We start from the raw sequence: 22,812 nt of genomic DNA, 5'->3' as shown, positions 1-22,812 counted from the left end.
TTATGTAGCTCATAAAGTGAAGGCAGCATATGGAAATGATTGGAGACACTCTCTGCCAGACACTCAGATGGGAGAGCTGACCTCAATTTACAGATAGTTGATAGAGACCAAACTCTCAGGTCTCCTGTCTGCTAACTTTTTAATACTTTAGAGGCCAGCATTTAGGATGGACGAGGAATTATGGAAATGAAGAAGGTGCCTGGTTCAACTAAGGAGAGATGATGAGATCTTTTCCTTGGGTGGGAATGACTACAGAACTCTTTGTAGGGTACCTCTGGATCTATGTGCATCTTTAATTTTTTTAAAAAAATAATAAATAAAATACCTGGTTCCTACAATACAGAATTCATAAAAAGAAATAAAACTGTTATCACACTCAATTCACATACATTCAATAGTAATATATCTCTAATTTAGAATACCATTTATAATTTTTGAACAATTGTACTTTTAAATATTGATTTAAAGTGCAGGATTAATTAAGATAATATAATTATTAACAAACTCACGATGTTCCTGGGCTTGCTGTTGGAGGAGGTCCTAGAGAAGCAAGATTTGGGAGAGAAAAAAGCAATGTGTAAGATGCATTGTCATAAAAAAAAAAGTCACTTCCATCGGCTGCTACGTTATCTTATTATCTAAAGTTCTAAAATGAAAGCAATGATTATAACACATTCTGCCCTTTTGAACAAGCCTCTACCTTAAGAGAGAATATGATCGAGATTTTTTATTTATTGAAAGAACTTATTGAACTGCATCCTGGGCAGTTCATAGCAACCAAATAAAAAACACAATATAAAAACACATCAAGACCTCCCCATCAGGACACCAGAACAACACATAATGTTAACCCACTCTCCTAGGCCAGAGCTTGATGAAAAAGTCAGGTCTTTACAACTTTCTGGAACACTAAAAAGCTATCTATCCCACCTCTGGATCTTAGGTGGGAAGCTATTCCAAAGGGCCAGGGCAGCTATGGCGAAGGCTCACATTCCCCAGCTCACTAGGTGTCAATATTTGCCGAAAGAGTCCTTGTTTTCCACATTATAATTTACTTTGGCTTTAATACCTATTTCCTTGCTTTAGTTTTTTTCCATTGAAGGCGCATGTTTTTGTTATTTAAAATATTAAATTATAGGAGACTGGAGTTATGAAGAATCATAATATCAAGGTTTTTAAGCTTTCTACTATGCAAACAAACATTTATAAAAATCCAAGCTGGAAATCAACCTTTCTCAATGAATATACTTCCATTTTAACAGGATTTTTTTTTATTTTTTTTAAAAAAGCACTTTGTTTTCCATTCAGTTAAATATATTCCAGAATGTTAACTTTGGCCCTTCATACTAAACCTGCCCCTGCTTCCTTTACTGATTATTTAAAAGCGATCGTTCATTTCATATTAGAACATATTTATATTGCAAATGGGAGCGTTAAAATGTTTGGCTAAAGCTGTTATCTGAAAACTAGCTATTTGAACAAAGAACTGTTTTGTTAGTCTCAAAAGAAAGTCTACTTTGGTTAAGATGGGACAGAAAAATCTCTGACCTACTCCCCTTTCTTAACCAAAAATGACCTTAACAGCTATAGAGCTGGGCAATGTGTGTTAAAATCAATCTTTTTCTGTGTAGTAGCAGCAGCTTCTTACCAAATTTCACAAATAGCACCCCAGTTGTAGAGACTGTTTTCCTGCCATTTGTTGCCACACACTGAAAGTAACCAGTGTCTGTGGTATCCAGGTTTCTTATTCGTAATCGGGACCCATAACTTGTGGCACGAAAGGATATCCTCCTGGGTTCTTGCACAACAGGAGCATCATTTTTCAACCAACGCACCGTCGGAGAAGGATTACCAGAAACCTTACAATGCAGTTCTGCAGTCTGACCCAGAGTAGTGGTGATATTGTTCATTGGCTCATCAAGCGTTAAGAAATAATCTGCCAAATGGACAAAGTAAAAGAGTTAGATGAGGCAACTACATGTCTCTGCACATTATTTGCAAGAATCAAATTGTTGTCTCTAAAAAGTAGCTAAAGATCTGTTGCAACATAAATCTAGCAACAAACCAGGATCACACTTTTACTAAAGCATATGTAAAACAGGGACTTTATTAGTTTTAACTTGGGAAAAATGGAAATAATTCTAAATACAGGTAGTCCTCGACTTACAACAGTTCATTTAGTGACTGTTCAAAGTTACAACAGTATTGAAAAAAGTGACATGACCATTTTTCACAGTTACGACCCTTGTAGCATCTCCATGATCATGTGACCAAAATTCAGATCCTTGGCTACTGATTCATACTTATGACCATGGCTGTGTCCCAAGGCCATATGATCACCTTTTGCAACCTTCTGACAAGCAAAGTCAATGGGGAAAACAGATTCACTTAACAACCAGGTTACTAACTTATCAACAGCAGTGATGCACTTAAGAACTGTGCAACAAGAAAGACTGTAAAATGGGGGGAAACTCACTTAACAAATGTCTCACTTAACAACAGAAATTTTGTGGTCATAAGTTGAGGACTAACTGTAATCGAGCATTTTTCACTGAGTTCTTCAAATAAAAAAAAATCAGTAGAAAATAAATGCAGCCCTTTGAAAGAAGCAAAGCACACGTGAGATATAATTAACATCAGCTTCTGCCAATCGTTCCAGTCAAGGTCCTCATTTTGGATCTGTTCTTCAAAGCCAGGAAGCATCTTCTCAAGGGGTCAAAGTATTCCCATATTATGGAAGTTGCAGCTGGTTAAAGGCTTAACAGGATGCCATGGGAATTATTGGCGTATAGTAGCTGTGATGGTTAATAGAAGGTAATACATTAAGAAATAATACACAAATAGAAGATTTAATATGATGTACCAGTCAGACAACATAATTCCTCTAAGCCCTCCCTGTCATGACCTGCTGATTCTCTGGTCAACCTTTCTTTAACTTGTTTTCTTAAAATTTCCTGCCTTAAAAAGTAAGCTGGTGCGCTTCAAAAATAAATCACTTGTCTAGCAACATTTGTATTTACAATAATTCACGAGGTCCCACGTAGGCCCCCATTTACATTGCAGTTTATTTTGCACTGTTAACAGCTTTGCTGCCCCCACCCCCACCCCCAATCTCTCCCCAGAAGCTATCTGCCACCCAGCCAACTTTGAAATTAAGAGGAAACCAAAGGGTCACAGGGTAACCATTACTGGAACATAAGTGGAATAAGTGAGATGGCAAAAAAAAACCTTGCTTTGTTTCACAGTAAAGACTTTTTTAAATTTAATAATTCATTTTAATGGCATGCCATAGTACTTTTCAGTTTCTTGCAACTGTTTATGAAAAGAGATAAGCATGACTCCTTTGGGTCTAGCTAATAACGTAGTCTTCATTTGGCATTCAGGATGATTAGATACTGGCTGTTCGCAACACAGTCAGGTGGGTGAAGTGTCAAAAGATGTGGATATAGCATTTCTCCTCCAAATTTTGACTTTACCTACAGATATTCCGATTTGAGACTTTGCTCTAAAAGGGGATTATTAAGATAAGTCTATATTATGAAGATTATAATAATGAAGCCATATAGGTACTATTAGACTTTACAATTCTAGAATAACAGCAAAATCATATTTACCTAAAGTAGCTATGAATGCCAGCTTTCAAAATAAGTTGCAAAATTAAATCCAATCTCAATTTATAAATTTTTCTACTGAAAAGTTCTCATTACCTTCTTTATCTCTGTGGATTTAAGGGCAGTAACCATAAAATCAGAATTAGCCTTCAGTTTATATCAACATCCTCCTTCATTTGAGACTTGCTCTTTACTAAAAATAGTTTCATACAACTTTTTAATATTAAAAAACATTTCAGACCATATATAGTAACAGCCAAATGTATTTTTAATTTGTTGAAACAATTTGTTCCTGGTCTTTAACTCTGAATGTCAAGTATTAACCCTACCTAATCTCTTTCTAATGCCTTAGTTGTAGCCACTGAACTCTGCTTACAGACCTTGATTGTAGCAGGCCTAGTGGATAGCCCATAATGAACTTTTAAATTACTTGAGATAATATCTGGAAAACTCAGTCTTAAATACCTTTCTGGCTTTTGACTGGGTGCCAATGCAGATACTGAAGATTATAAGTCACCTTCAGAAGTACAAACTGGAAACAGAAAATATTAAACCTAAATACTACTAAATTGGTGTATTGGGGCAAATTTGTTTGTATATGTGTATATGAGAGTGATGGAATAAATACAGTCTCGCTTTTATATACAAAATACATTTTATATATTTTATATATTTATAAATATAAATGGAATTAAAATAAAATAAAAAATATTTTATATTCCCGTCCTACGGGAATAGGGCGGTATATAAATTTAATAAAATAAATAAAATAAATAAATAAATAAATAATACATACCTATGCTGAACGTATGTGAAATTTTCCCTTCTTGCAATTGTCAAATGAGAAGCTTTCAGATTTTTCATTGTTCTAAGGTATTTTTCCCTTTAAAACCTTTAATTTTCAGAATTTGGATGTTTGTACTTAACTAAGTTTGCTAAAGTCTCCATAAGAATTGTGTTTTAATGAAGAATTTTGTTTTATATGCTCACATTTGTAAAACCTACACCAACCTATGCTAAAATCGTTATTCTTCTTCATATCCTCCAAATGTCTTGAAACCAAAAATACTAGGAAGAATGTATAGAATTTATAGACAGGATTAGGAAGACAGTCCTATAAATATATTTTTCTAGGAGTAAATTTTTATACTTAGGTTTGCACTATTAACTTTGTTCTCAATATATCTGTAATGAAGCATTTCACAACCTAATGAGAAAAATATAGGTCTGTATTAAGAAAATGGACCGTGAGATTTTTGATGTTCCTTTCTTATTTTTATCACTTCCTTTCAGGACAGTAAACATGCTTTTTATACTAAGGTAGTTTAGTTTATGTGTTAGCAACTGGTCCAAAAATGAATACCAAACTTCATGCCTAAGTGGGGATTTCACTTCAGATCTTCCCTTGAATAGGTTAAGCATTGTTTTCACAACCAACCTATTTGGCAATTCATATGAAGTCTATTATTGAATCTTTTCAATAGGAAAATATTAGCCACTGGTTTTACTTTGCCAGTTTAGTTCTATTTTATAAAAATCTTACTTAAATGTGTAAAGAAATTTGGTGAAAATAAACTAGAGGTTTATTGTTTCACCATTTATATAATCAACCAAGCTTCAGATTCCAATTATTCCATGTGAATGATGGACAGGAAATTCTAAAAATATACTTCACTCTTTTTACATCTATATATGCTATGAGTCTATGACCGTGCTCATAGGCAGAATACAAATGCTGTAAATAAATTATCTCCCAAGATTTGAAAATCAAAAGCAACTAAATCAGACTCCAAGATATGTGACCTATGATGAATGTAGAAACAATAAAACAACATTAACTGTATTTTAATAGTTCATTTTATACAGGCCAAATTTTTAAATGTAGTCACTGAATGTATTCACAGAAAAATAATTCATTTTTTACAAAAGCAAGTGAGTATGCATCCAAAACCAGACAGTATTTCTTGTGTGACATCATTGTGCACTACAACCATTGTTGTGGTTAATGCACAATTATATCAGCTGTAGGGAATGAACAACGCAAGCATTAACTTTTGGATTGCATTACAATTTTAATGCCGTAAAAAGTAAAATTGTAGTTTTTTTTAAAAAAATGGCACAATTATAGTACCTAGCATTAAAACAAAATAGCATTACATCATTCAGCCTTAAAGCTAAGGTGTATGAAATGAAAAACTATCAAGAGATCAAACAGGCTCTTGCTTAATTGTATTTAATTGTGTATGCAGAACTGGTCTAAGAGCACCCAGATTGCTACCATTGCAACAGATTTAATAAAAAGTGTTTCTGTCCAAATAGCTATGCTTGCAGGGGCTGCATCAATGGTATATCTGGATGGCCCAATTCCAAGAGTGGAATAGGATCTCTTTGAGTAAACAGGTTTCTCTTCTTTCTTCAAGTTCTCAAATATGCTCTGGAAAGATGCATAGGTGGGGTGAGGTGAAGAGGGAGACATGAGCACAATAGTGCCTTGCACAAAGAAAGGTTCCTTCATGTCATTTTAAATATAGACACATGGTCTGAATTTCAGTTCATTCCAAGCATAAGACAGGATTTTGTTCATGTAATAAAAATACACTAGAGCAGGGGTAGGCAACCTTGGCTCTTTTATGACTCGTGGACTTCAACTCCCGGCTGAGGAATTCTGGGAGTTGAAGTCCACGAGTCATAAAAGAGCCAAGGCTGCCTACCCCTGGCTGAGGAATTCTGGGAGTTGAAGTCCATGAGTCATAAAAGAGTCAAGGTTGCCTACCCCTGCACTAGAGAGATAAATGTGATTAGTTTTCAGGCATTATATCCAGAAATAACAATAAGGTAACAGTCAATTAAGGGGATTCCAATGAGTAACAGCGTTCCTTTTATTAATTTTATAAGGGTGAATTTGCATATTCTTACAGTCAACTTCTTAAACAATTAATTCCTTCCGTTGATGCTGAAAGATAGAACAATATTTCTTTTTTCTCCAGCTTTTTCTAGACAATTTTCTCTTGCTGACTGCTAAGGTTAGCCTCATTGCCAAATAAGGTCACTCAAACATAAAGTCACCCATATGGTTTCATATAGTTGCATTAAGTAAACTCCAAGCAGAGACAGTGCGCCCTTGCCAACCATGATATAATTTTAAAAGGCCAGGTATGTGGAAACTTCTTGCATCTATCTTGTGTCAATGACTTCCCTAACTCTTTTCTTTTTTTCCCTTTAAAATCCTTAATTAAAAAGATGTATAAATATAGAACAGGGGGTCAACATTCATTCCTCCTAGGAACTGGGGTCCACAACATCTAGAAGATACCAAGTAATTAATGATTTGATTAAAAATATTTGAGGCTTCTGGAAATTAAAAACTACCTGATATGTCCAGGAAATCCTCATGAATGCTCAACTCAAAAAAGACTTACATTCTTAAAGCAAGCGTTAGTCCCTGTAAATATAATGTGTCCTTCTCCTTACCTCTGACCAATTTTCTCTACCTACTTACGTTTTGCTTTTATTTTCAACCAGTTTATTTTCTGAACTGTTTTTCCTAAATCTCGAAAGCTTTGAAACAGTGAAAGTTATTGAGTGGAAAATGGAACTTTATTTACTATTATATTCTTGATTAAGTAAGAGGCAAATAGTTTATAAAGAATCATTTTTTAAGATGTTATTTACAATTCATTCAGTTTGAAATGCTTGTGGGAAATAATGAAGAGAAAAATAAACTATGAGAAAGGTATGAAATGTCAGACATCACTATATTCATACTTTATTTATTACAAATAAATATTTGATGGAAAAAATCCTTATCATTTTGCAAACCAGTGAATAAAAACATGGATTTGATATTACTGAAATAGGCATAAACAGTCAGGTACCAAAAAATTCCATTGGCAAATTTAAAATATGTGTATATATGTATGTGTGCTTGTATATGGATGTCTGCTTGTTAAAGATAAATGTTGTGAAGTCAAAGATATGCAGTTAGTCAGTCACTTTATGTTCTGCTTCTTATTAGCCCTTTCTTTGGCTTCTAAAGATCTATTTTTTAAACCAGAAATGTCAGGATATCTGGAACAGAAATGTACAATAAAATGTGTCCCTTGGCCTACTGATCTATTAATCTTTCAGCTAAAGCCAGAAAACTGGATGAGCCATGAAAAGGTTATTATATATCGTAACTTTGTATATAATGGTCAGACATTCATTATCCTCACTGGAGTTTAAACAAAGGTGGTAGGAGGAATCAAGCAAAATCCAAAATAAATTGCACATTTTCTGAAACATTTTAGCAGCCTGGTGACTTTAGTGACTTTTCTTCTACGACCTTCACATTTTACACCTATATTACTCAGGAATCTACTGTTGAAGAAATACAAATTGTCAAAGAAAAGCATATACACTATCAGCTGAAAAGCAAATAAAAGAGCTAATGTCCTGTAACTAAAAAAAATCTCAAACAAAGTTGCAGTAATTTAGTTCCTCAGCTACTCATGGGATCCCACAAATAGATTGTTTCAAAAAATGCTATTCTTTACAGCCTCCTAACTTACAGAACATCCCTAATAAACAAAGAGAAAATAAAAAGTTAAACTATGCATGAATATGAGAATTGTAACTCTACCTTCTTCCACCAAATGTAAAATCTAAAAAAAAATAATCTCAAAATCATAGCACTTTAGAACTTGCTTTATTAGGTTATCTGGCACTCTTGAGATATGCTGGGTTACAGCATATATCATTCTAAGATGGAAGACTACCGGTATCTGAAAATTTTGAGGACCTCCTACGAAAAGCTGCTTTCACTGAGCGTTGAATGGATGAAATTGCAGCACTCAAAAAAGAGGAACTAGTAACAATATGTAGTTTGAAAAGTTACTGCTCTTTTTTCAAAGTTCGATATTCTCCCCATAGAGATTGGAATGGTCCCAGTCGTGTTGGCTTTTTGAAAAACTTTAAAAACTTGGCTATATACCGTGTTTTCCCGAAAGTAAGACCTACCGTGAAAATAAGCCCTAGCTTGATTTTGGGGGTGGGTGGGCCTAATATAAGCCCTACCTCAAAAATAAGCCCTAGTTTGGGGGCAAGGTGCCTGCCCAAAAATCAAGCTAGGGCAGGGGTGGAGCTTACCATTGTAGCCAGGCCTCCCATGGATCAACACTTGCCTCGCTGACCCACTTCTTCTGCAGCCGAAAGGGCAGCTTCATTCTGCACCTGAGAATGAGCTCCAACCTGCATTTCACCATCAGCGACCTTCCTGTAAAGCCAAGAACCGAGCTATGGATTCCGTAGCTTGGTTCTCAGCTGCATAGGCCTTCTGGAAAGGCCTCTGATGGTGAAATGCAGGCCAGAGCTCCATTCTCAGGTGCAGAATGATGCTGCTCTTTCAGCCCCGGCTGGGCGGGGCTGTTGGTGCCGCTGCCACGAGATGAATGGAAAAGACACCTCCTCCCCCGAAAATAAGACCTGATGCCTCTTTTGGAGGCACATAATAATAATAAGACTGGGTCTTATTTTCGGGGAAACACAGTACCCTGGCGCTTGGAATGTGTTAAGGACCCTGTTACTTGGCTTTACTATTAGTTGATTAATTGTCCCGGCTGCTCTTTGTAGTTATATATTTTATGGATGTTTTTATTCTTTTAATATTTTGTAAGTTGTTTTAATTGTTTTAGAATTTTAGTACTGTAAGCTTCCCAGAGTCACCTGGTTGAGTTGGGTGCCTATAGAAATCAAGCAAGTCAATTTATGAATGAACAAACAAACAAATAAATACCATTAAAAAAGACATTGTCAAAATAGCATGAGCATTGTGTTTCTACTTCCCGAGAGCCACAAATGGCAAAGTCTATGACTGTAAGAAATCTCTTGGAATCTACTCAATAGTACAGAACGAAAAGTGTTAAAAACAGCCTCTGGAGAAAGGCCACGTCAAACTTACTTGCGGATAATTTGTATAAATACTCCACAATAGGGGGCTTATGACAATCTAACACATGGTCATAAGATTCATGAGTATTAGCAAGATTTTCTGATAATATCCCTAAACTAGTGTTTCTCAACATTGGCAACTTTAAGATATGTAGACTTCAGCTCCCAGAATTCCCCCGCCTACATGCTGAAGACCATACATCTTAAAATTCCTAAGGTTGAGAAACACTCCCTTGGGCTATGTTTTATACTTTCAATGCACTAATCCCCTACAACAGAATTTACAGAAATCACAGTAGTAAAAAATTAAAAATAAATAGTTGAGAAAGATAACAAAAGATAAATAAAAGGAAGAATGAGAGCTATTGCTGCCAATTATTGATACTGACATTAAGCTTGATGCTGTCATTAAAGCTGCTGCAAGAAAGAACACTAACCTACAGATATGATTGCTCCTGAAAGAATGGCCAAGCTCTTCCATCTCTAAACAAGGGAAAAATGTCAGCTGACTAAAAGAAATCTATGAAAATGACAAGGAATCCTCATAAAGACAGTGATGTCTTGCAATTGAATATTAGCTCAGTTTTCAAAATATCAGGATTATCCATGTAGAGGTTTTAATTAAATAGGTGGATAGGCAGAAAGGAATGTCAGCATTGTTCTTCAGTGACATAGACCTAGTACAGGTAGTCCTCGACTTACAATAGCTCATTTAGTGACCGTTCAAAGTTACAATGCCACTGAAAAAAGTGACTTATGACCGTTTTTCACACTTACGACTGTTGCAGCAGTCCCGTGGTCAGGTGATCAAAATTCAGACACTTGGCAACTGACTCATATTTATGACAACTGCAGTGACCCAGGTCATGTAATCCCCTTTTGCGATCTTCTGACAAGCAAAGTCAATGGGGAAACCAGATTCACTTAACAACCGTGAAACTAGCTTAACAACTGCAGTGATTCATTTAACTACTGTGGCAAGAAAGGTCGTAAAATGCAGCAAAATTCACGTAACAAAAATTTTGTTTAGCAACAGAAATTTGGGGCTCAATTGTGTTTGTAAATTGAGAACTACCTGTACGTTACTCTCAGATTTTGGGGGCTGCCTTATAATCGCCTGAAAGTTGGATTGCTATTTAGGAGATCTGTACTTGGAAAAGGACTCAAGAGGAAAAAACAAATGGAATCACTCAGAGCCTGGAAAAAAGGACCTCTGCAAACAACATAGATTTATGAGTTAATAAAATGTTGCTAATTCTGCCAACAAGAAAGAAGAGAAGAATCCTGATATATACTTTGCATTTAAAACTTCAGCTTTCTCCAAAAAATGTACTCTAGCTTCCGGCATCTTCTAATGAACTCTAACCTCAATGGGTAGAGGTTAACTGACCACCAGCTGTTCTTATATCACCATCTGTGATAAACCTTGCTACTCTTTTCATTCTAAGTTAGCAAAAATGTGACAAGGACTTTAAAGCTGTAAGGGTGATTATTTATGTATATGTATAAGCTATAAAGGTCAAAAGGTAAAGGTTCCCCCGCAGTTGCGTGCTAGTCGTTTCCAACTCTAGGGGCCAGTGCTCATCTCCATTTCAAAGCCGAAGAGCCAGTGCTTGTCCGAGGACGTCTCCGTGGTCATGTGGCCAGCATGACTAGACGCCAAAGGCGCACGGAACGCTGTTACCTTCCCACCGCAGTGGTCCCTATTTTTCTACTTGCATTTTTACATGCTTTCGAACTGCTAGGTTGGCAGAAGCTGGGACGAGTAACAGGCGCTCACTCTGTTATGCGGCACTCAGGATTCGACCCGCCAAACTGCCGACCTTCTGATCGACAAGCTATATGTATAAGCTATAAATGCACATAAATGAAAAGAGACATCAGTAGAATAAGCAACTTCAAGTGACAATTGGGAACCAGGAAGGAACTGCAAATTCATACACATTTATGACCCATAAGCTCTGGACATTAGGATTCCAGCATAGATTGACCATAATAAGGCAGAGGCAAGCAGAAGGATCTGCATCACCTTAGGAATTTATGTAGTTCTGTTAAGATTTCATTGGTAACTTGCCTGGCTGAGCTTTGTGGAATAATATTACATCCTATTCGAACCAGTGGCAAATACATTCATTGAAGCACCATTGGCTTATGATATAAGAAGGTATGAATGAATAAAGATTGGTGAACCATAATAATTCTGTTGCTTTACTTTTGTGTTATTTTCTCCAGCACTAATGTGCAGTAACCTGAGTAGACAATCTCCTTAGGCAGCAAGACACTAAAACATATCTGTAGCAGTTCTACCTAATCTGGACACATGCCTCTCTATTCATCCACTGAGAAAACAATGTGACTGACTGGATAACCTTAGGTGGTTTATGCCAAAACTGAGGAATGCATTAAAGGGTCAGGTGTATTGTAACCTGGAATTACTGCCTAAATTGCTGCTTACTTTGTCCTACTGACTTCTGAGGTTGGTGTGTTCACTGGAGATAGAGATCCATCCTAACAATGACCAAAAGGTAACCAGCTCCTTAGTGTCTTAAGCTGCCAATGATGAGATTTCACAGGAAGATTGTAGCCAAAGGATTTTGATGGGTACCAATATAGCTTCAGAGTGCTTGCCATTTTATCTAGCCCTTAAAGATTATCAGAGCTGTCTTACCAATGAGTTATAACTGTTCATTATAGATAAGGTAAAGGTAAAGGTTGCCCTGCACATGTGTGCTAGTCGTTTCCAACTCTAGGGGCCAGTGCTCATCTCCATTTCAAAGCCAAAGAGCCAGCGCTTGTCCGAGGACGTCTCCGTGGTCATGTGGCCGGCATGACTAGACGCCAAAGGCGCACAGAACGCTGTTACCTTCCCACTGTAGTGGTCCCTATTTTGCTACTTGCATTTTTACGTGCTTTCGAACTGCTAGGTTGGCAGAAGCTGGGACAAGTAACAGGTGCTCACTCTGTTACACGGCACTCAGGATTCGACCCGCCAAACTGCCGACCATCTGATCGACAAGCTCAGCGTCCTAACCCACTGAGCCACCGCGTCCCTTTATAGATAGGCAGTGTAAAATTCCAGGAGCTTGAATCCCAGAAAGACATGCTAGATAGCAACATTTAAAGAAAAATATATACCGTATATACTTGAGTATAAGCCGACTCGAGTATAAGCCGAGACCCCCAATTTCACCCCCAAAAACTGGAAAAAGTTATTGACTCGAGTATAAGCCGATCCGCCGTTCTGCAAGCCTCTGCCGCCAGCAGAGGCTCGATCCGCCATTTTGCAAGCCTGAATACACAGGAATACCCTGTGTGGCCGCGGCTCTCGGGGAAGCCCTGGCTGTCCGCTTCCTCGCTCCACGCTGCCATTCGGGGCCCGCGCGTTCCCCGGGCAAATCGCGGCGCCCAGCAGGTGAGGAAACACGCCCGCTCCAGTCGCCCCCCCTTCCCTCAGGAGACGCGAAGCAAGTGACCGCCCGGAGCTTACCGAGGACTTGCGCGCGGCCGAGGCTTCGGTGCTTCCAGGATCGCGCGCACCTCCCCAAACCTCCCCAAACCTCGGCAGGTCTCCGTTCCTCCTGCCGACCTTTGGGGAGGTTTGGGCGCCTCCCCAAACCTCCCCAAACCTCGGCAGGTCTCCGTTCCTCCTGCCGACCTTTGGGGAGGTTTGGGCGCCTCCCCAAACCTCGGCAGGTCTCCGTTCCTCCTGCCGACCTTTGGGGAGGTTTGGGCGCCTCCCCAAACCTCCCCAAACCTCGGCAGGTCTCCGTTCCTCCTGCCGACCTTTGGGGAGGTTTGGGCGCCTCCCCAAACCTCGGCAGGTCTCCGTTCCTCCTGCCGACCTTTGGGGAGGTTTGGGCGCCTCCCCAAACCTCGGCAGGTCTCCGTTCCTCCGCGCAGACCTGCCGACGTTTGGGGAGGTTTGGGCGCCTCCCCAAACCTCCCCAAACCTCGGCAGGTCTCCGTTCCTCCTGCCGACCTTTGGGGAGGTTTGGGCGCCTCCCCAAACCTCCCCAAACCTCGGCAGGTCTCCGTTCCTCCTGCCGACCTTTGGGGAGGTTTGGGCGCCTCCCCAAACCTCCCCAAACCTCGGCAGGTCTCCGTTCCTCCTGCCGACCTTTGGGGAGGTTTGGGCGCCTCCCCAAACCTCCCCAAACCTCGGCAGGTCTCCGTTCCTCCTGCCGACCTTTGGGGAGGTTTGGGGAGGCGCCCAAATCTCCCCAAACGTCGGCAGGTCTGCGCGGAGGAACGGAGACCTGCCGAGGTTTGGGGAGGCGCCCAAACCTCCCCAAAGGTCGGCAGGAGGAACGGAGACCTGCCGAGGTTTGGGGAGGCGCCCAAACCTCCCCAAAGGTCGGCAGGAGGAACGGAGACCTGCCGAGGTTTGGGGAGGCGCCCAAACCTCCCCAAAGGTCGGCAGGAGGAACGGAGACCTGCCGAGGTTTGGGGAGGCGCCCAAACCTCCCCAAAGGTCGGCAGGAGGAACGGAGACCTGCCGAGGTTTGGGGAGGTTTGGGGAGGCGCCCAAACCTCCCCAAAGGTCGGCAGGAGGAACGGAGACCTGCCGAGGTTTGGGGAGGTTTGGGGAGGCGCCCAAACCTCCCCAAAGGTCGGCAGGAGGAACGGAGACCTGCCGAGGTTTGGGGAGGTTTGGGGAGGCGCCCAAACCTCCCCAAAGGTCGGCAGGAGGAACGGAGACCTGCCGAGGTTTGGGGAGGTTTGGGGAGGCGCCCAAACCTCCCCAAAGGTCGGCAGGAGGAACGGAGACCTGCCGAGTTTTGGGGAGGTTTGGGGAGGCGCCCAAACCTCCCCAAACGTCGGCAGGAGGAACGGAGACCTGCCGAGGTTTGGGGAGGCGCCCAAACCTCCCCAAACGTCGGCAGGTCTGCGCGGAGGAACGGAGACCTGCCGAGGTTTGGGGAGGTTTGGGGAGGCGCCCAAACCTCCCCAAACGTCGGCAGGTCTCCGTTCCTCCGCGCCCTGCCTGCCTGCTTCTTTCTGCTGCGGAAAGAAGCAGGCAGGCAAGGCGCGGAGGTCCGGAGACCTGCCGACGTTTGGGGAGGTTTGGGGAGGTGCGCGCGCACCTCCCCAAACCTCCCCAAACTTCGGCAGGTCTCCGGATGGCGGTGGCTTGGGAGAGGTGCGCGCGATCCCGGAAGCACCAAAGCCTCGGCCGCGCACAAGTCCTCGGTAAGTTTTTTTTGTTGACTGGAGTATAAGCCGAAGTGGAATTTTTCAGCCCAAAAAGTGGGCTGAAAAATTCGGCTTATACTCAAGTATATACGGTATACGTTCATCTATGAAAAATGTCTTACAGAATGTGACCGTAGAGTAACTAGTGCTGATTTGTGTTCAATGTTCTTTATGAGTGGTTAAACAAATCCAAAATATTTTGCATTCTTTATCCCAGGCCATAATGGTTTCATTCCAAATTTCGTACCAAAAATTGCATGCAAAGCAATTCAGACTAAAACATGTTCCTATTGGATCCAGATTCCAAGAGACAAACAATGAAATGTCAGGTAGGTCATAAACTCCTATAATTCACATCCTGACTTTAAAAAAATCCCAAACATGTGGAATGTGTTACTTGAAGTAAAAAGGGAAATCCTCATTTCAGAAATAACAGACGAAACATCAGATGATAATTTGGTTTTGGCCTTGTCTTTTGCCTCTAACTTTACTAGCAGATTTGTGTATCACTTTTCAAAAAAATAAGGAACACTTAACAGTGTTTAAAATCTGAAATGGCATTTATTTTCTTTTTCATTATTTACCTTTATCTACTTCATTTGACATATTCCAATTTGACGTAGGCATTAAATCAGCAGTGGCTGACACATTTGTTCCTGAAAGAAAAGAGAAAAAAGTCAATACATAAACATTATATAAATTAGGGAATATAGGACTCACATAATTTGACAAGAGACTTTTACATATCAAAAATACATGCTCTACTTTGTTTATATCTCATGAGTATGCTGTATTGGCAGAAATGTTCAGAAGGTACAGCAAAAGGAATGCTTATTGGAAAAAATCAATAATGTCTTGGAGATTTCCTGATTGTTTCAAAAAAACAAATCAGTAAATATCTGAAATGGCAAACCATTGGGAGAGTTCAGTTTTTTTCACGTTATTTTTGTTTTGGGCAACAGAATTCTACTGCGGCATTAATTAATACGGTATGTTGAAAAGATGGGAATTGTAAAGGAAAGAAAAATGAAATGAAATGAAAGAGATGAAGGAAAAAAGTTGCAATTAGTCTTTCAGTTTTAAAAAGATAATGAGAGCCATCAGAGAGGAATTCTAAGAATGGGTAGATGGTCCGCCCCACCTCAGAATCTGCTCCATTGGTGGGATTCAGCCGGTTTGCACCAGTTTGGCAGAACCGGTAGCCAATTTTTTGTTGCCCAGGCCCAGAACGGACTTCTGGAAGCAGCATCCACACCGAGAACTATATGTTCTCAAATATGTTCACATATTTGAAACCCACCACTGATCTGTTCCAATAATACTCGCCCATACAGGCAACTGGGGTAGGGAGGATGGGTGAATTTCTTTGTACTTTTTGGAGGAAATAAGAATACTGATCTATTGGACCTCGTTTTTCAACACTTGATTGCTGATTCTATAGAGAATTTGGTTCTACTGAAGTGTGAGTGCCCATGTTTTGCTTTTAAAAAATGTACATCGAGATTGTGGTAAAAGGAGATCACTTCACTACACAATTATACTGTTTTGAGCAGTAGTGTAATTTAAATAATAATAGTAATTGAAGCATTAAAATTTTGGGCAAGTATATTCACAGAAAAAAGATTAAGATATTATAAGCATGGGCCAATTCTATAAATTTATCTATGCAATGTTTTTTTTAAACACTTGAATTTGACAATCTATTTTAACAGAAGATACTACCAGCAATTCTTTTGATTTCAAAATGCCGCACAAATGAATTAGGTAGAAGAAATATTTATTTTAGCTACTGGCAGTGAGTATAAAAATACATTTAATTTGTATAGATTTCATGGTGTTTAAGTAACTCTTGTTTCTACTATATTTAATAGAACAAGAGAGGAAGGAAAGAGCAGTAAATCACAAAACATATCTCTGACATATATATATTAAATAAACTAGTTTTTCATATATATTTATTTTATATTATAGTTTAATCAGAAATAAGAAAAATGGGTACTTAAATATACAATAGTATAAGCAGCACACGTTCCTAAAAAGACAAATATTTCTAACTCAATACAGTGGGTTAAAATGCTGTACAAATACAGAAAGATAACTTCTTCAAACCATTGCAAACTAATGTGTCCAGTCTTAATTTTTGCAACTATAAAAACATCCAAAGTGTATATTCTTTGTTTTCCTTTTAGTTTCCACAACATATTTGATTCAAAAGAATGCAACCATCTACGAAAATCAATAAGATTTTCTGAACAATGTATGTGGAACAACTTAAATCCAAAAAGTAACTATAGCTCACAGTCAGATCATATGAATCAATATTGTATTCTGAACATATTTCAGCCAACTGAGCCAATTAGCTGAATCTTTCATTTTCTCTATAATATGATAAATAGGTGTCAGGTGTATACGAAATCATAATTTCAGGGGAATTATTTCTAATTTTAAATCTATAGAAACGTGATCTAAAAGTCAAATTCACTTTCCACTGATATTCATAAGCTGGGCATCACAATTTCTCATTCCTGTAACAATTTGCTATTATTTTGTGGTTCTTATTCTCAGTTACCTGTTCATTTTTATTTTTATGTTACATATTTTAACAATTACTTACATTGGTGTTTTTTTAATAAAAAATTGTAAACTTTCTTGCCCAGAGTTGCTGCGATGAGAGGACTGACCACATAAATAGATAGATCCCAGGCCAAAAATGGCTGTTACATGAATATACAATCTGATTAGTTACACGGCCCAGGGCTTTTTTTCTCATAGAACGCTTCTGGCACCTTTTTTTTTTTTTGCAAAAAAAAGCTCCCTCTATAGGAAATATAGGAATAGGAAAGCCTATTGGAGGGGTAAATCTTGGCTCTTTTTTATGACTCATGGACTTCAACTCCCAGAAATCCTGAGCCAGCCACGCTGAGGGGAAAGAGAGAAGTTTCCAAGCTGAGCCATGCTGGCTCAGGAATTTTGAGAGTTGAAGTCCTTGAGTCATAAAAGAGCCAAGGTTGCCTACCCTGCACTAGAGGAGGACATTAAAATTATTTACAAGGTTACTTCTTTAGGAACTAAACTTTTAGAATCTAAAACAGCTAATTCAAAAAAGCCAACAGGAAAGAACCTCACATTTTTCATCTGCTTCTGTCTTTTGGAAGGTAATAACAAAATAATCTATTTCCTAAGTTAACATCTCTGCAATGAAATCAATAAAGGTAACAGGAAAGAAATGAGAAACATTTTTCTCAATGTAATGTGTCTAATTTAGCTGATGCTAGAAAAAAAAGAGTATCTTTTGTACACTCTTGAAAACTATTTTGAATCTATTACAACTATACCAGTTTAAATTAAACAATTCTTAAGAATGAAATATTCTTAATTTGGACTTTTACTGTTTGGACTGTCTGTTTTGAAAAATAGATTTTTTAGAATCTAGTTATGTTGCACTTCAGTCTTTAAATAATTAACCTAGTATATACATAATACAGTATATGATGTTTTCCATGGTGAGCTTAACATCAATAACAACATTTATTACAAAGGCTAAAATAATTTCTGGTGGTATTATCTGTAGATTAAAATTTTGTTTACTCACAAGTAAGTAAGATATTATTTGCAAATAGGATGGCAATAAACAATTTAGGCTGCATTTACATCAGGGCTTTTCAACTTTTCAGAAATTGTACCACTTTTAGGACATGACAATATTCAAGCACCACCAGTGCTTAACAAGGTGTCAAAAACTTGACTAAAAAAAGGGGGGGGTATTTTGGTTTGATTGGTTAGATTCATTTATCATTATAGCAATGGCTAGTTTCTATTATAGAAAAGCAAAAAGTTGAGGTTCAATGTTAATGCTTCCTTCTACTCCTGTAACAGAGGAAGTCAGAAGTCAGTGCCTTTTCTTTTTCCCTTCTCCCCCTCACTTTTCCCTTTTTCTCTCACCCTTCGGTCGCAAAAGCCCCCCCACTCACTCACATTTTGCTCACAAAAGCCTCCAGTCTTCTCACTCACTCCTCCGTCTCTTTCAAAGGCACCTCGTTCAGTCTCTCTCCCACTCACTCTGTCTCTTTCAAAGGCCTCTTACTCGCTCGCTCACTTACTGCCCCGACGCTTCCAAATGCCATTTGCTCATTCACTCACTCACTTACTGCCCCATCGCTTCCAAACGCTTCCAAACATCACTTGCTCGCTCACTCACTTACTACATTTGGAAGTGATGGGCAGTAAGTGAATGAGTGCCGGTGCCGGAGGCCATCAGCTGTTTGGTGCCAGAGACCACTGCCACGAGGAATACAGCTCTGGGTCGGGGTTCGGAGCAGCTCCAGGTGGGGGCTCAGCACGGGCCGTGGCGTGGCAACTGCGGGGAGGGGAATCCCCACGGCGGCTGTGAGGAAGGGAATCCCCGCGGTATGTGGCTCTAAGCCGCAGGGGCGGGGGTGCAAAGAACGGACAGCGACGCCATAGCAAGACACTTGCATTGCTCCCAATGAGAGCACCTCTGAGTTCCGGCACTTTTTTTTTTTTTTTTTTAGAAAAAAAGCACTGACAAGGACACTACCATAAACACCATGGTGAGTATCTATTAGAATTGGAAGAAGAAGTTAGGAGATGAAACCCCCAGTGTACAAAAGTATTTTGCCATTAGATGATCAACTATTTGATAAGGTGTCTCTTTCTCTCTCTGTCGCCCATGCTCTAGAATTAGATAAATATCAGAAGAAGAAGAAAAAGTTCCACTACTTGCTCTTTCTAGGTTATTTCTTGAAGAGCTTACCTTTGTCAATTTGACCTCCCTTGTGCCTTTTCCCCTTATTATCTACAATAATAATTACAATAATTTTAATTGTCTTAATACTTTAAGACTTTTTAATGAGAAGCAATATACAAATCCCATATAAAATTGAACAAATAATATGTCATGAGCAGTATATACAACCTGCTAGTTCCACAGGAATTGTCTTCGGTATTACTAATATATCGAGGAACCAAGTTGATTGAAAGCAGATCTTATTTGCTTTTGCTTCTGACTTTTTTTTTTTACACTTTGCATGATGATGTTAACACCAAAAGGAAATTGTGTGATTGCTAGTATATGCCACAAGACATCTTGTGGCTAAGGTGCTACAAGAGTCTTTGTGGAGTTTTCTGTAAAAAGGAAGGAATAAGATAGCTGGAAACTGTAATTTATACAATTCATACGATCCTGTGATCCTGTGAGGTTTTGTTTTAAGTAGGCACAACTGTCTTCTACTAATGTAGAAGACATTAAACAGGAAATAGGTCTGATCCATGCTTATATAAATGCTTATATACAAATGCTCAAAGCTTGGGGAATAAATAGGGCAAACTAGAAGCAATAGTACAAGAGGGAGGGTATGTCATAATTGGCTTTACAGGAACCTGGTGGCACAAAACCCATAAATGGAATGGACTGATGGATGGATACAAATTGTTCAAAAGAAACAGGTCTACAAAAGGAGGAGGGGGAGTTGCACTATATGTAAGAGAATGCTACATACCTACAGAAATGCACATGATCAAAGATAAAATCTCTCCAGAATGTATATGGGTCAATATAAAAGAGAAAAAAAGTGACATTGCCATAGAAGTATATTACAGCCCACCCAACCAATCAGAAGAAATAGATGAACTCTTTGCCAACCAGTTAACAAATGTACGTAGGAAGCATACTGTAGTAATGGGAGACTTCAACTATCCAGATATCAACACTCTGCACGGAGCGGGAGATCAAACAGATTCCTAACCAACCTAGCCGACAGCTTTGTCAACCAAAAGATGGAGGAGGGAACTAGACATAAAGCTATACTGGACTTAATTCTTACTAATAGAGAAGAAGTGATAGATGGAGTTGAAGTTGCCAGAACCTTGGGTGAAAGTGACCACGTCATACTGGAATTTAATATAATGCAAACACTAGCAATAGAAAACAATCCAATCAGTGTCTTAAACTTCAAAAGAGCTGACTTTAACAAACTCAGAGAGAACCTAGGAAAGATCCCATGGATGAAAATACTAAAGGGGAAAACAACCCAAGAAGTGTGGGAAACTGAAAAATTCAATCATAAAAGCCCAGACCAGCACAATACCACTGACAAAGAAAAAACAGGAAATTGAAGAAGAAACCAACATGGCTGCACAAAGATCTCTCTGACAAACTGAAAGACAAAAAGGACAAATACAAAAAATGGAAAGAGGGGCACATAACTAAGGCCAATTATCAGCAGACAGCCAGAACATGCAAAGATGAAGTCAGGAAAGCAAAGGCTCAGAACAAACAAAGACTTGCAACAGAAATCAAGGATAATACAAAAAATTCTTCCAACATATTATATAATAATAAAGTTGGAAGGGACCTTGGAGGTCATCTAGTCCAACCCCCTGCTCAGGCAGGAAACCCTATACCATTTTGGACAAATGGCTGTCCAGTCTCTTCTTAAAAACTTCCAGTGTTGGAGCATTCACCGCTTCTGGAGGCAGGTTGTTCCACTGGTTAATTGTTCTAACTGTCAGGAAGTTTCTCCTTAGTTCTAGGTTGCTTCTCTCCTTGATTAGTTTCCATCCATTGTTTCTTGTCCTGCCTTCAGGCACTTTGGAAAATAGCTTGACTCCCTCCTCTTTGTGGATATTGGCATACTGCTATCATGTCCCTCTTGGTCCTTCTCTTCATTAAACTAGACATACTCAATTTCAGCAACCCCTCCTTATATCTTTTAGCCTCCAGTCCCCTAATCATCTTTGTTGCTCTTCTCTGTATTCTTTCTAGAGTCTCAACATCTTTTTTTACATCGTGGTGACCAAAACTGGATGCAGTATTCCAAGTGTGGCCTTACCAAGGCATTGTAAAGTGGTATTAATACTTCACGTGATCTTGATTCTATCCCTCTGTTAATGCAGCCCAGCACTGTGTTGGCTTTTTTGGAAGCTGCAGCACACTGCTGGCTCATATTTAAGTGATTGTCCACTAGGACTCCGAGATCCCTCTCACAGTTACTACTACTGAGCAAGGTACCCCCTATACTATACCTGTACATTTGATTTTTCTTGCCTAAATGTAGAAACTTACTTTTTTCACCATTGAATTTCATTTTGTTAGATAGCGTCCAGTGTTCAAGTCTGTCCAGATCCTCCTGTATCTTAAGCCTGTCTTTTGGAGTGTTGGCTATTCCTGCCAGCTTGGTGTTGTCTGCAAATTTGATGAGTTCCCCATCTATCCCCTTGTCCAAATCATTGATGAAGATGTTGAAGAGCACTGGGCCCAGAACAGAGCCTTGGGGCACCCCACTACACACTTCCCTCCATGTAGATGTGGTTCCATTGAGGACCACATGCTGAGTACGGCTGGTCAGCCAGCTACGAATCCATCTGGTGGTAATGCTATCTAACCCACATTTTTCTATCTTATCGAGTAGTAGGTTGTGATCTACTTTATCAAATGCCTTACTGAAGTCCAAGTAAATTATATCCACAGCATTCCTCTGATCCACTAATTTTGTCACTTGGTCAAAAAATGCAATAAGATTTGTCTGGCATGATCTGTTTTTGACAAACCCATGTTGGCTTTTAGTAATGACTTTGTTTGCCTTTAGGTGTTTGCTGATTCATTGTTTGATTATCTTTTCCAGAATCTTCCCAGGTATTGAGGTCAGGCTGATAGGTCTGTAATTTCCTAGATCCATTTTTCCCCCTTTTTTGAAGATGGGAACTACATCAGCTCTTTTCCAATCCTCTGCTGCCCGGCTGCCATGTCCTTGGCTGCGCTGGTCTGCGCGGGCTGCATCCGGGGGCAACTCTCCGGGGGGGGCTGCTGGTGAGGAGGGGGCCACAGGGGGAGGTGGAGCTGGGGCGACAGCGCATGTGTCCACAGAGAGGGCTCTAAGTGACACCTCTGGCATGTGTGCCATAGATTCGCCAACCCTGCCCTAGTAAGACCACAGCTGGAATACTGCAGCCAATTTTGGTCACGATATCACAAAAAAGATGTTGAGAGTTTGGAAAAAAATTCAGAGAAGAGCAACTGAGATGATCAAAGGCCTGGAAACTAAAACATACAAAGAATGGC

General features: G+C 39.5%; 1 protein-coding gene across 1 annotated transcript in view; it reads right to left on the bottom strand.

Annotated features, from left to right (window-relative positions):
- ROR1 (receptor tyrosine kinase like orphan receptor 1) overlaps nucleotides 1-22,812 on the bottom strand; it is a 186,606-nt gene that overhangs the window by 37,503 nt on the left and 126,291 nt on the right. The window contains exons 2-4 of the mRNA XM_081322646.1: nucleotides 15,317-15,388; nucleotides 1,649-1,936; nucleotides 510-540 (exon numbers count right to left, since the gene is read on the bottom strand). Coding sequence (XP_081178772.1) covers nucleotides 510-540; nucleotides 1,649-1,936; nucleotides 15,317-15,388 — 391 coding nt within the window. The remainder of the gene's footprint in view (nucleotides 1-509; nucleotides 541-1,648; nucleotides 1,937-15,316; nucleotides 15,389-22,812) is intronic.

Source organism: Vipera berus (assembly GCF_964194415.1).
Source record: "Vipera berus genome assembly, chromosome: 3".
NCBI lineage: Eukaryota > Metazoa > Chordata > Lepidosauria > Squamata > Viperidae > Vipera > Vipera berus.
Note: the sequence above shows the minus strand (reverse complement) of the source record. Positions and strands in the feature narration are given on the sequence as shown.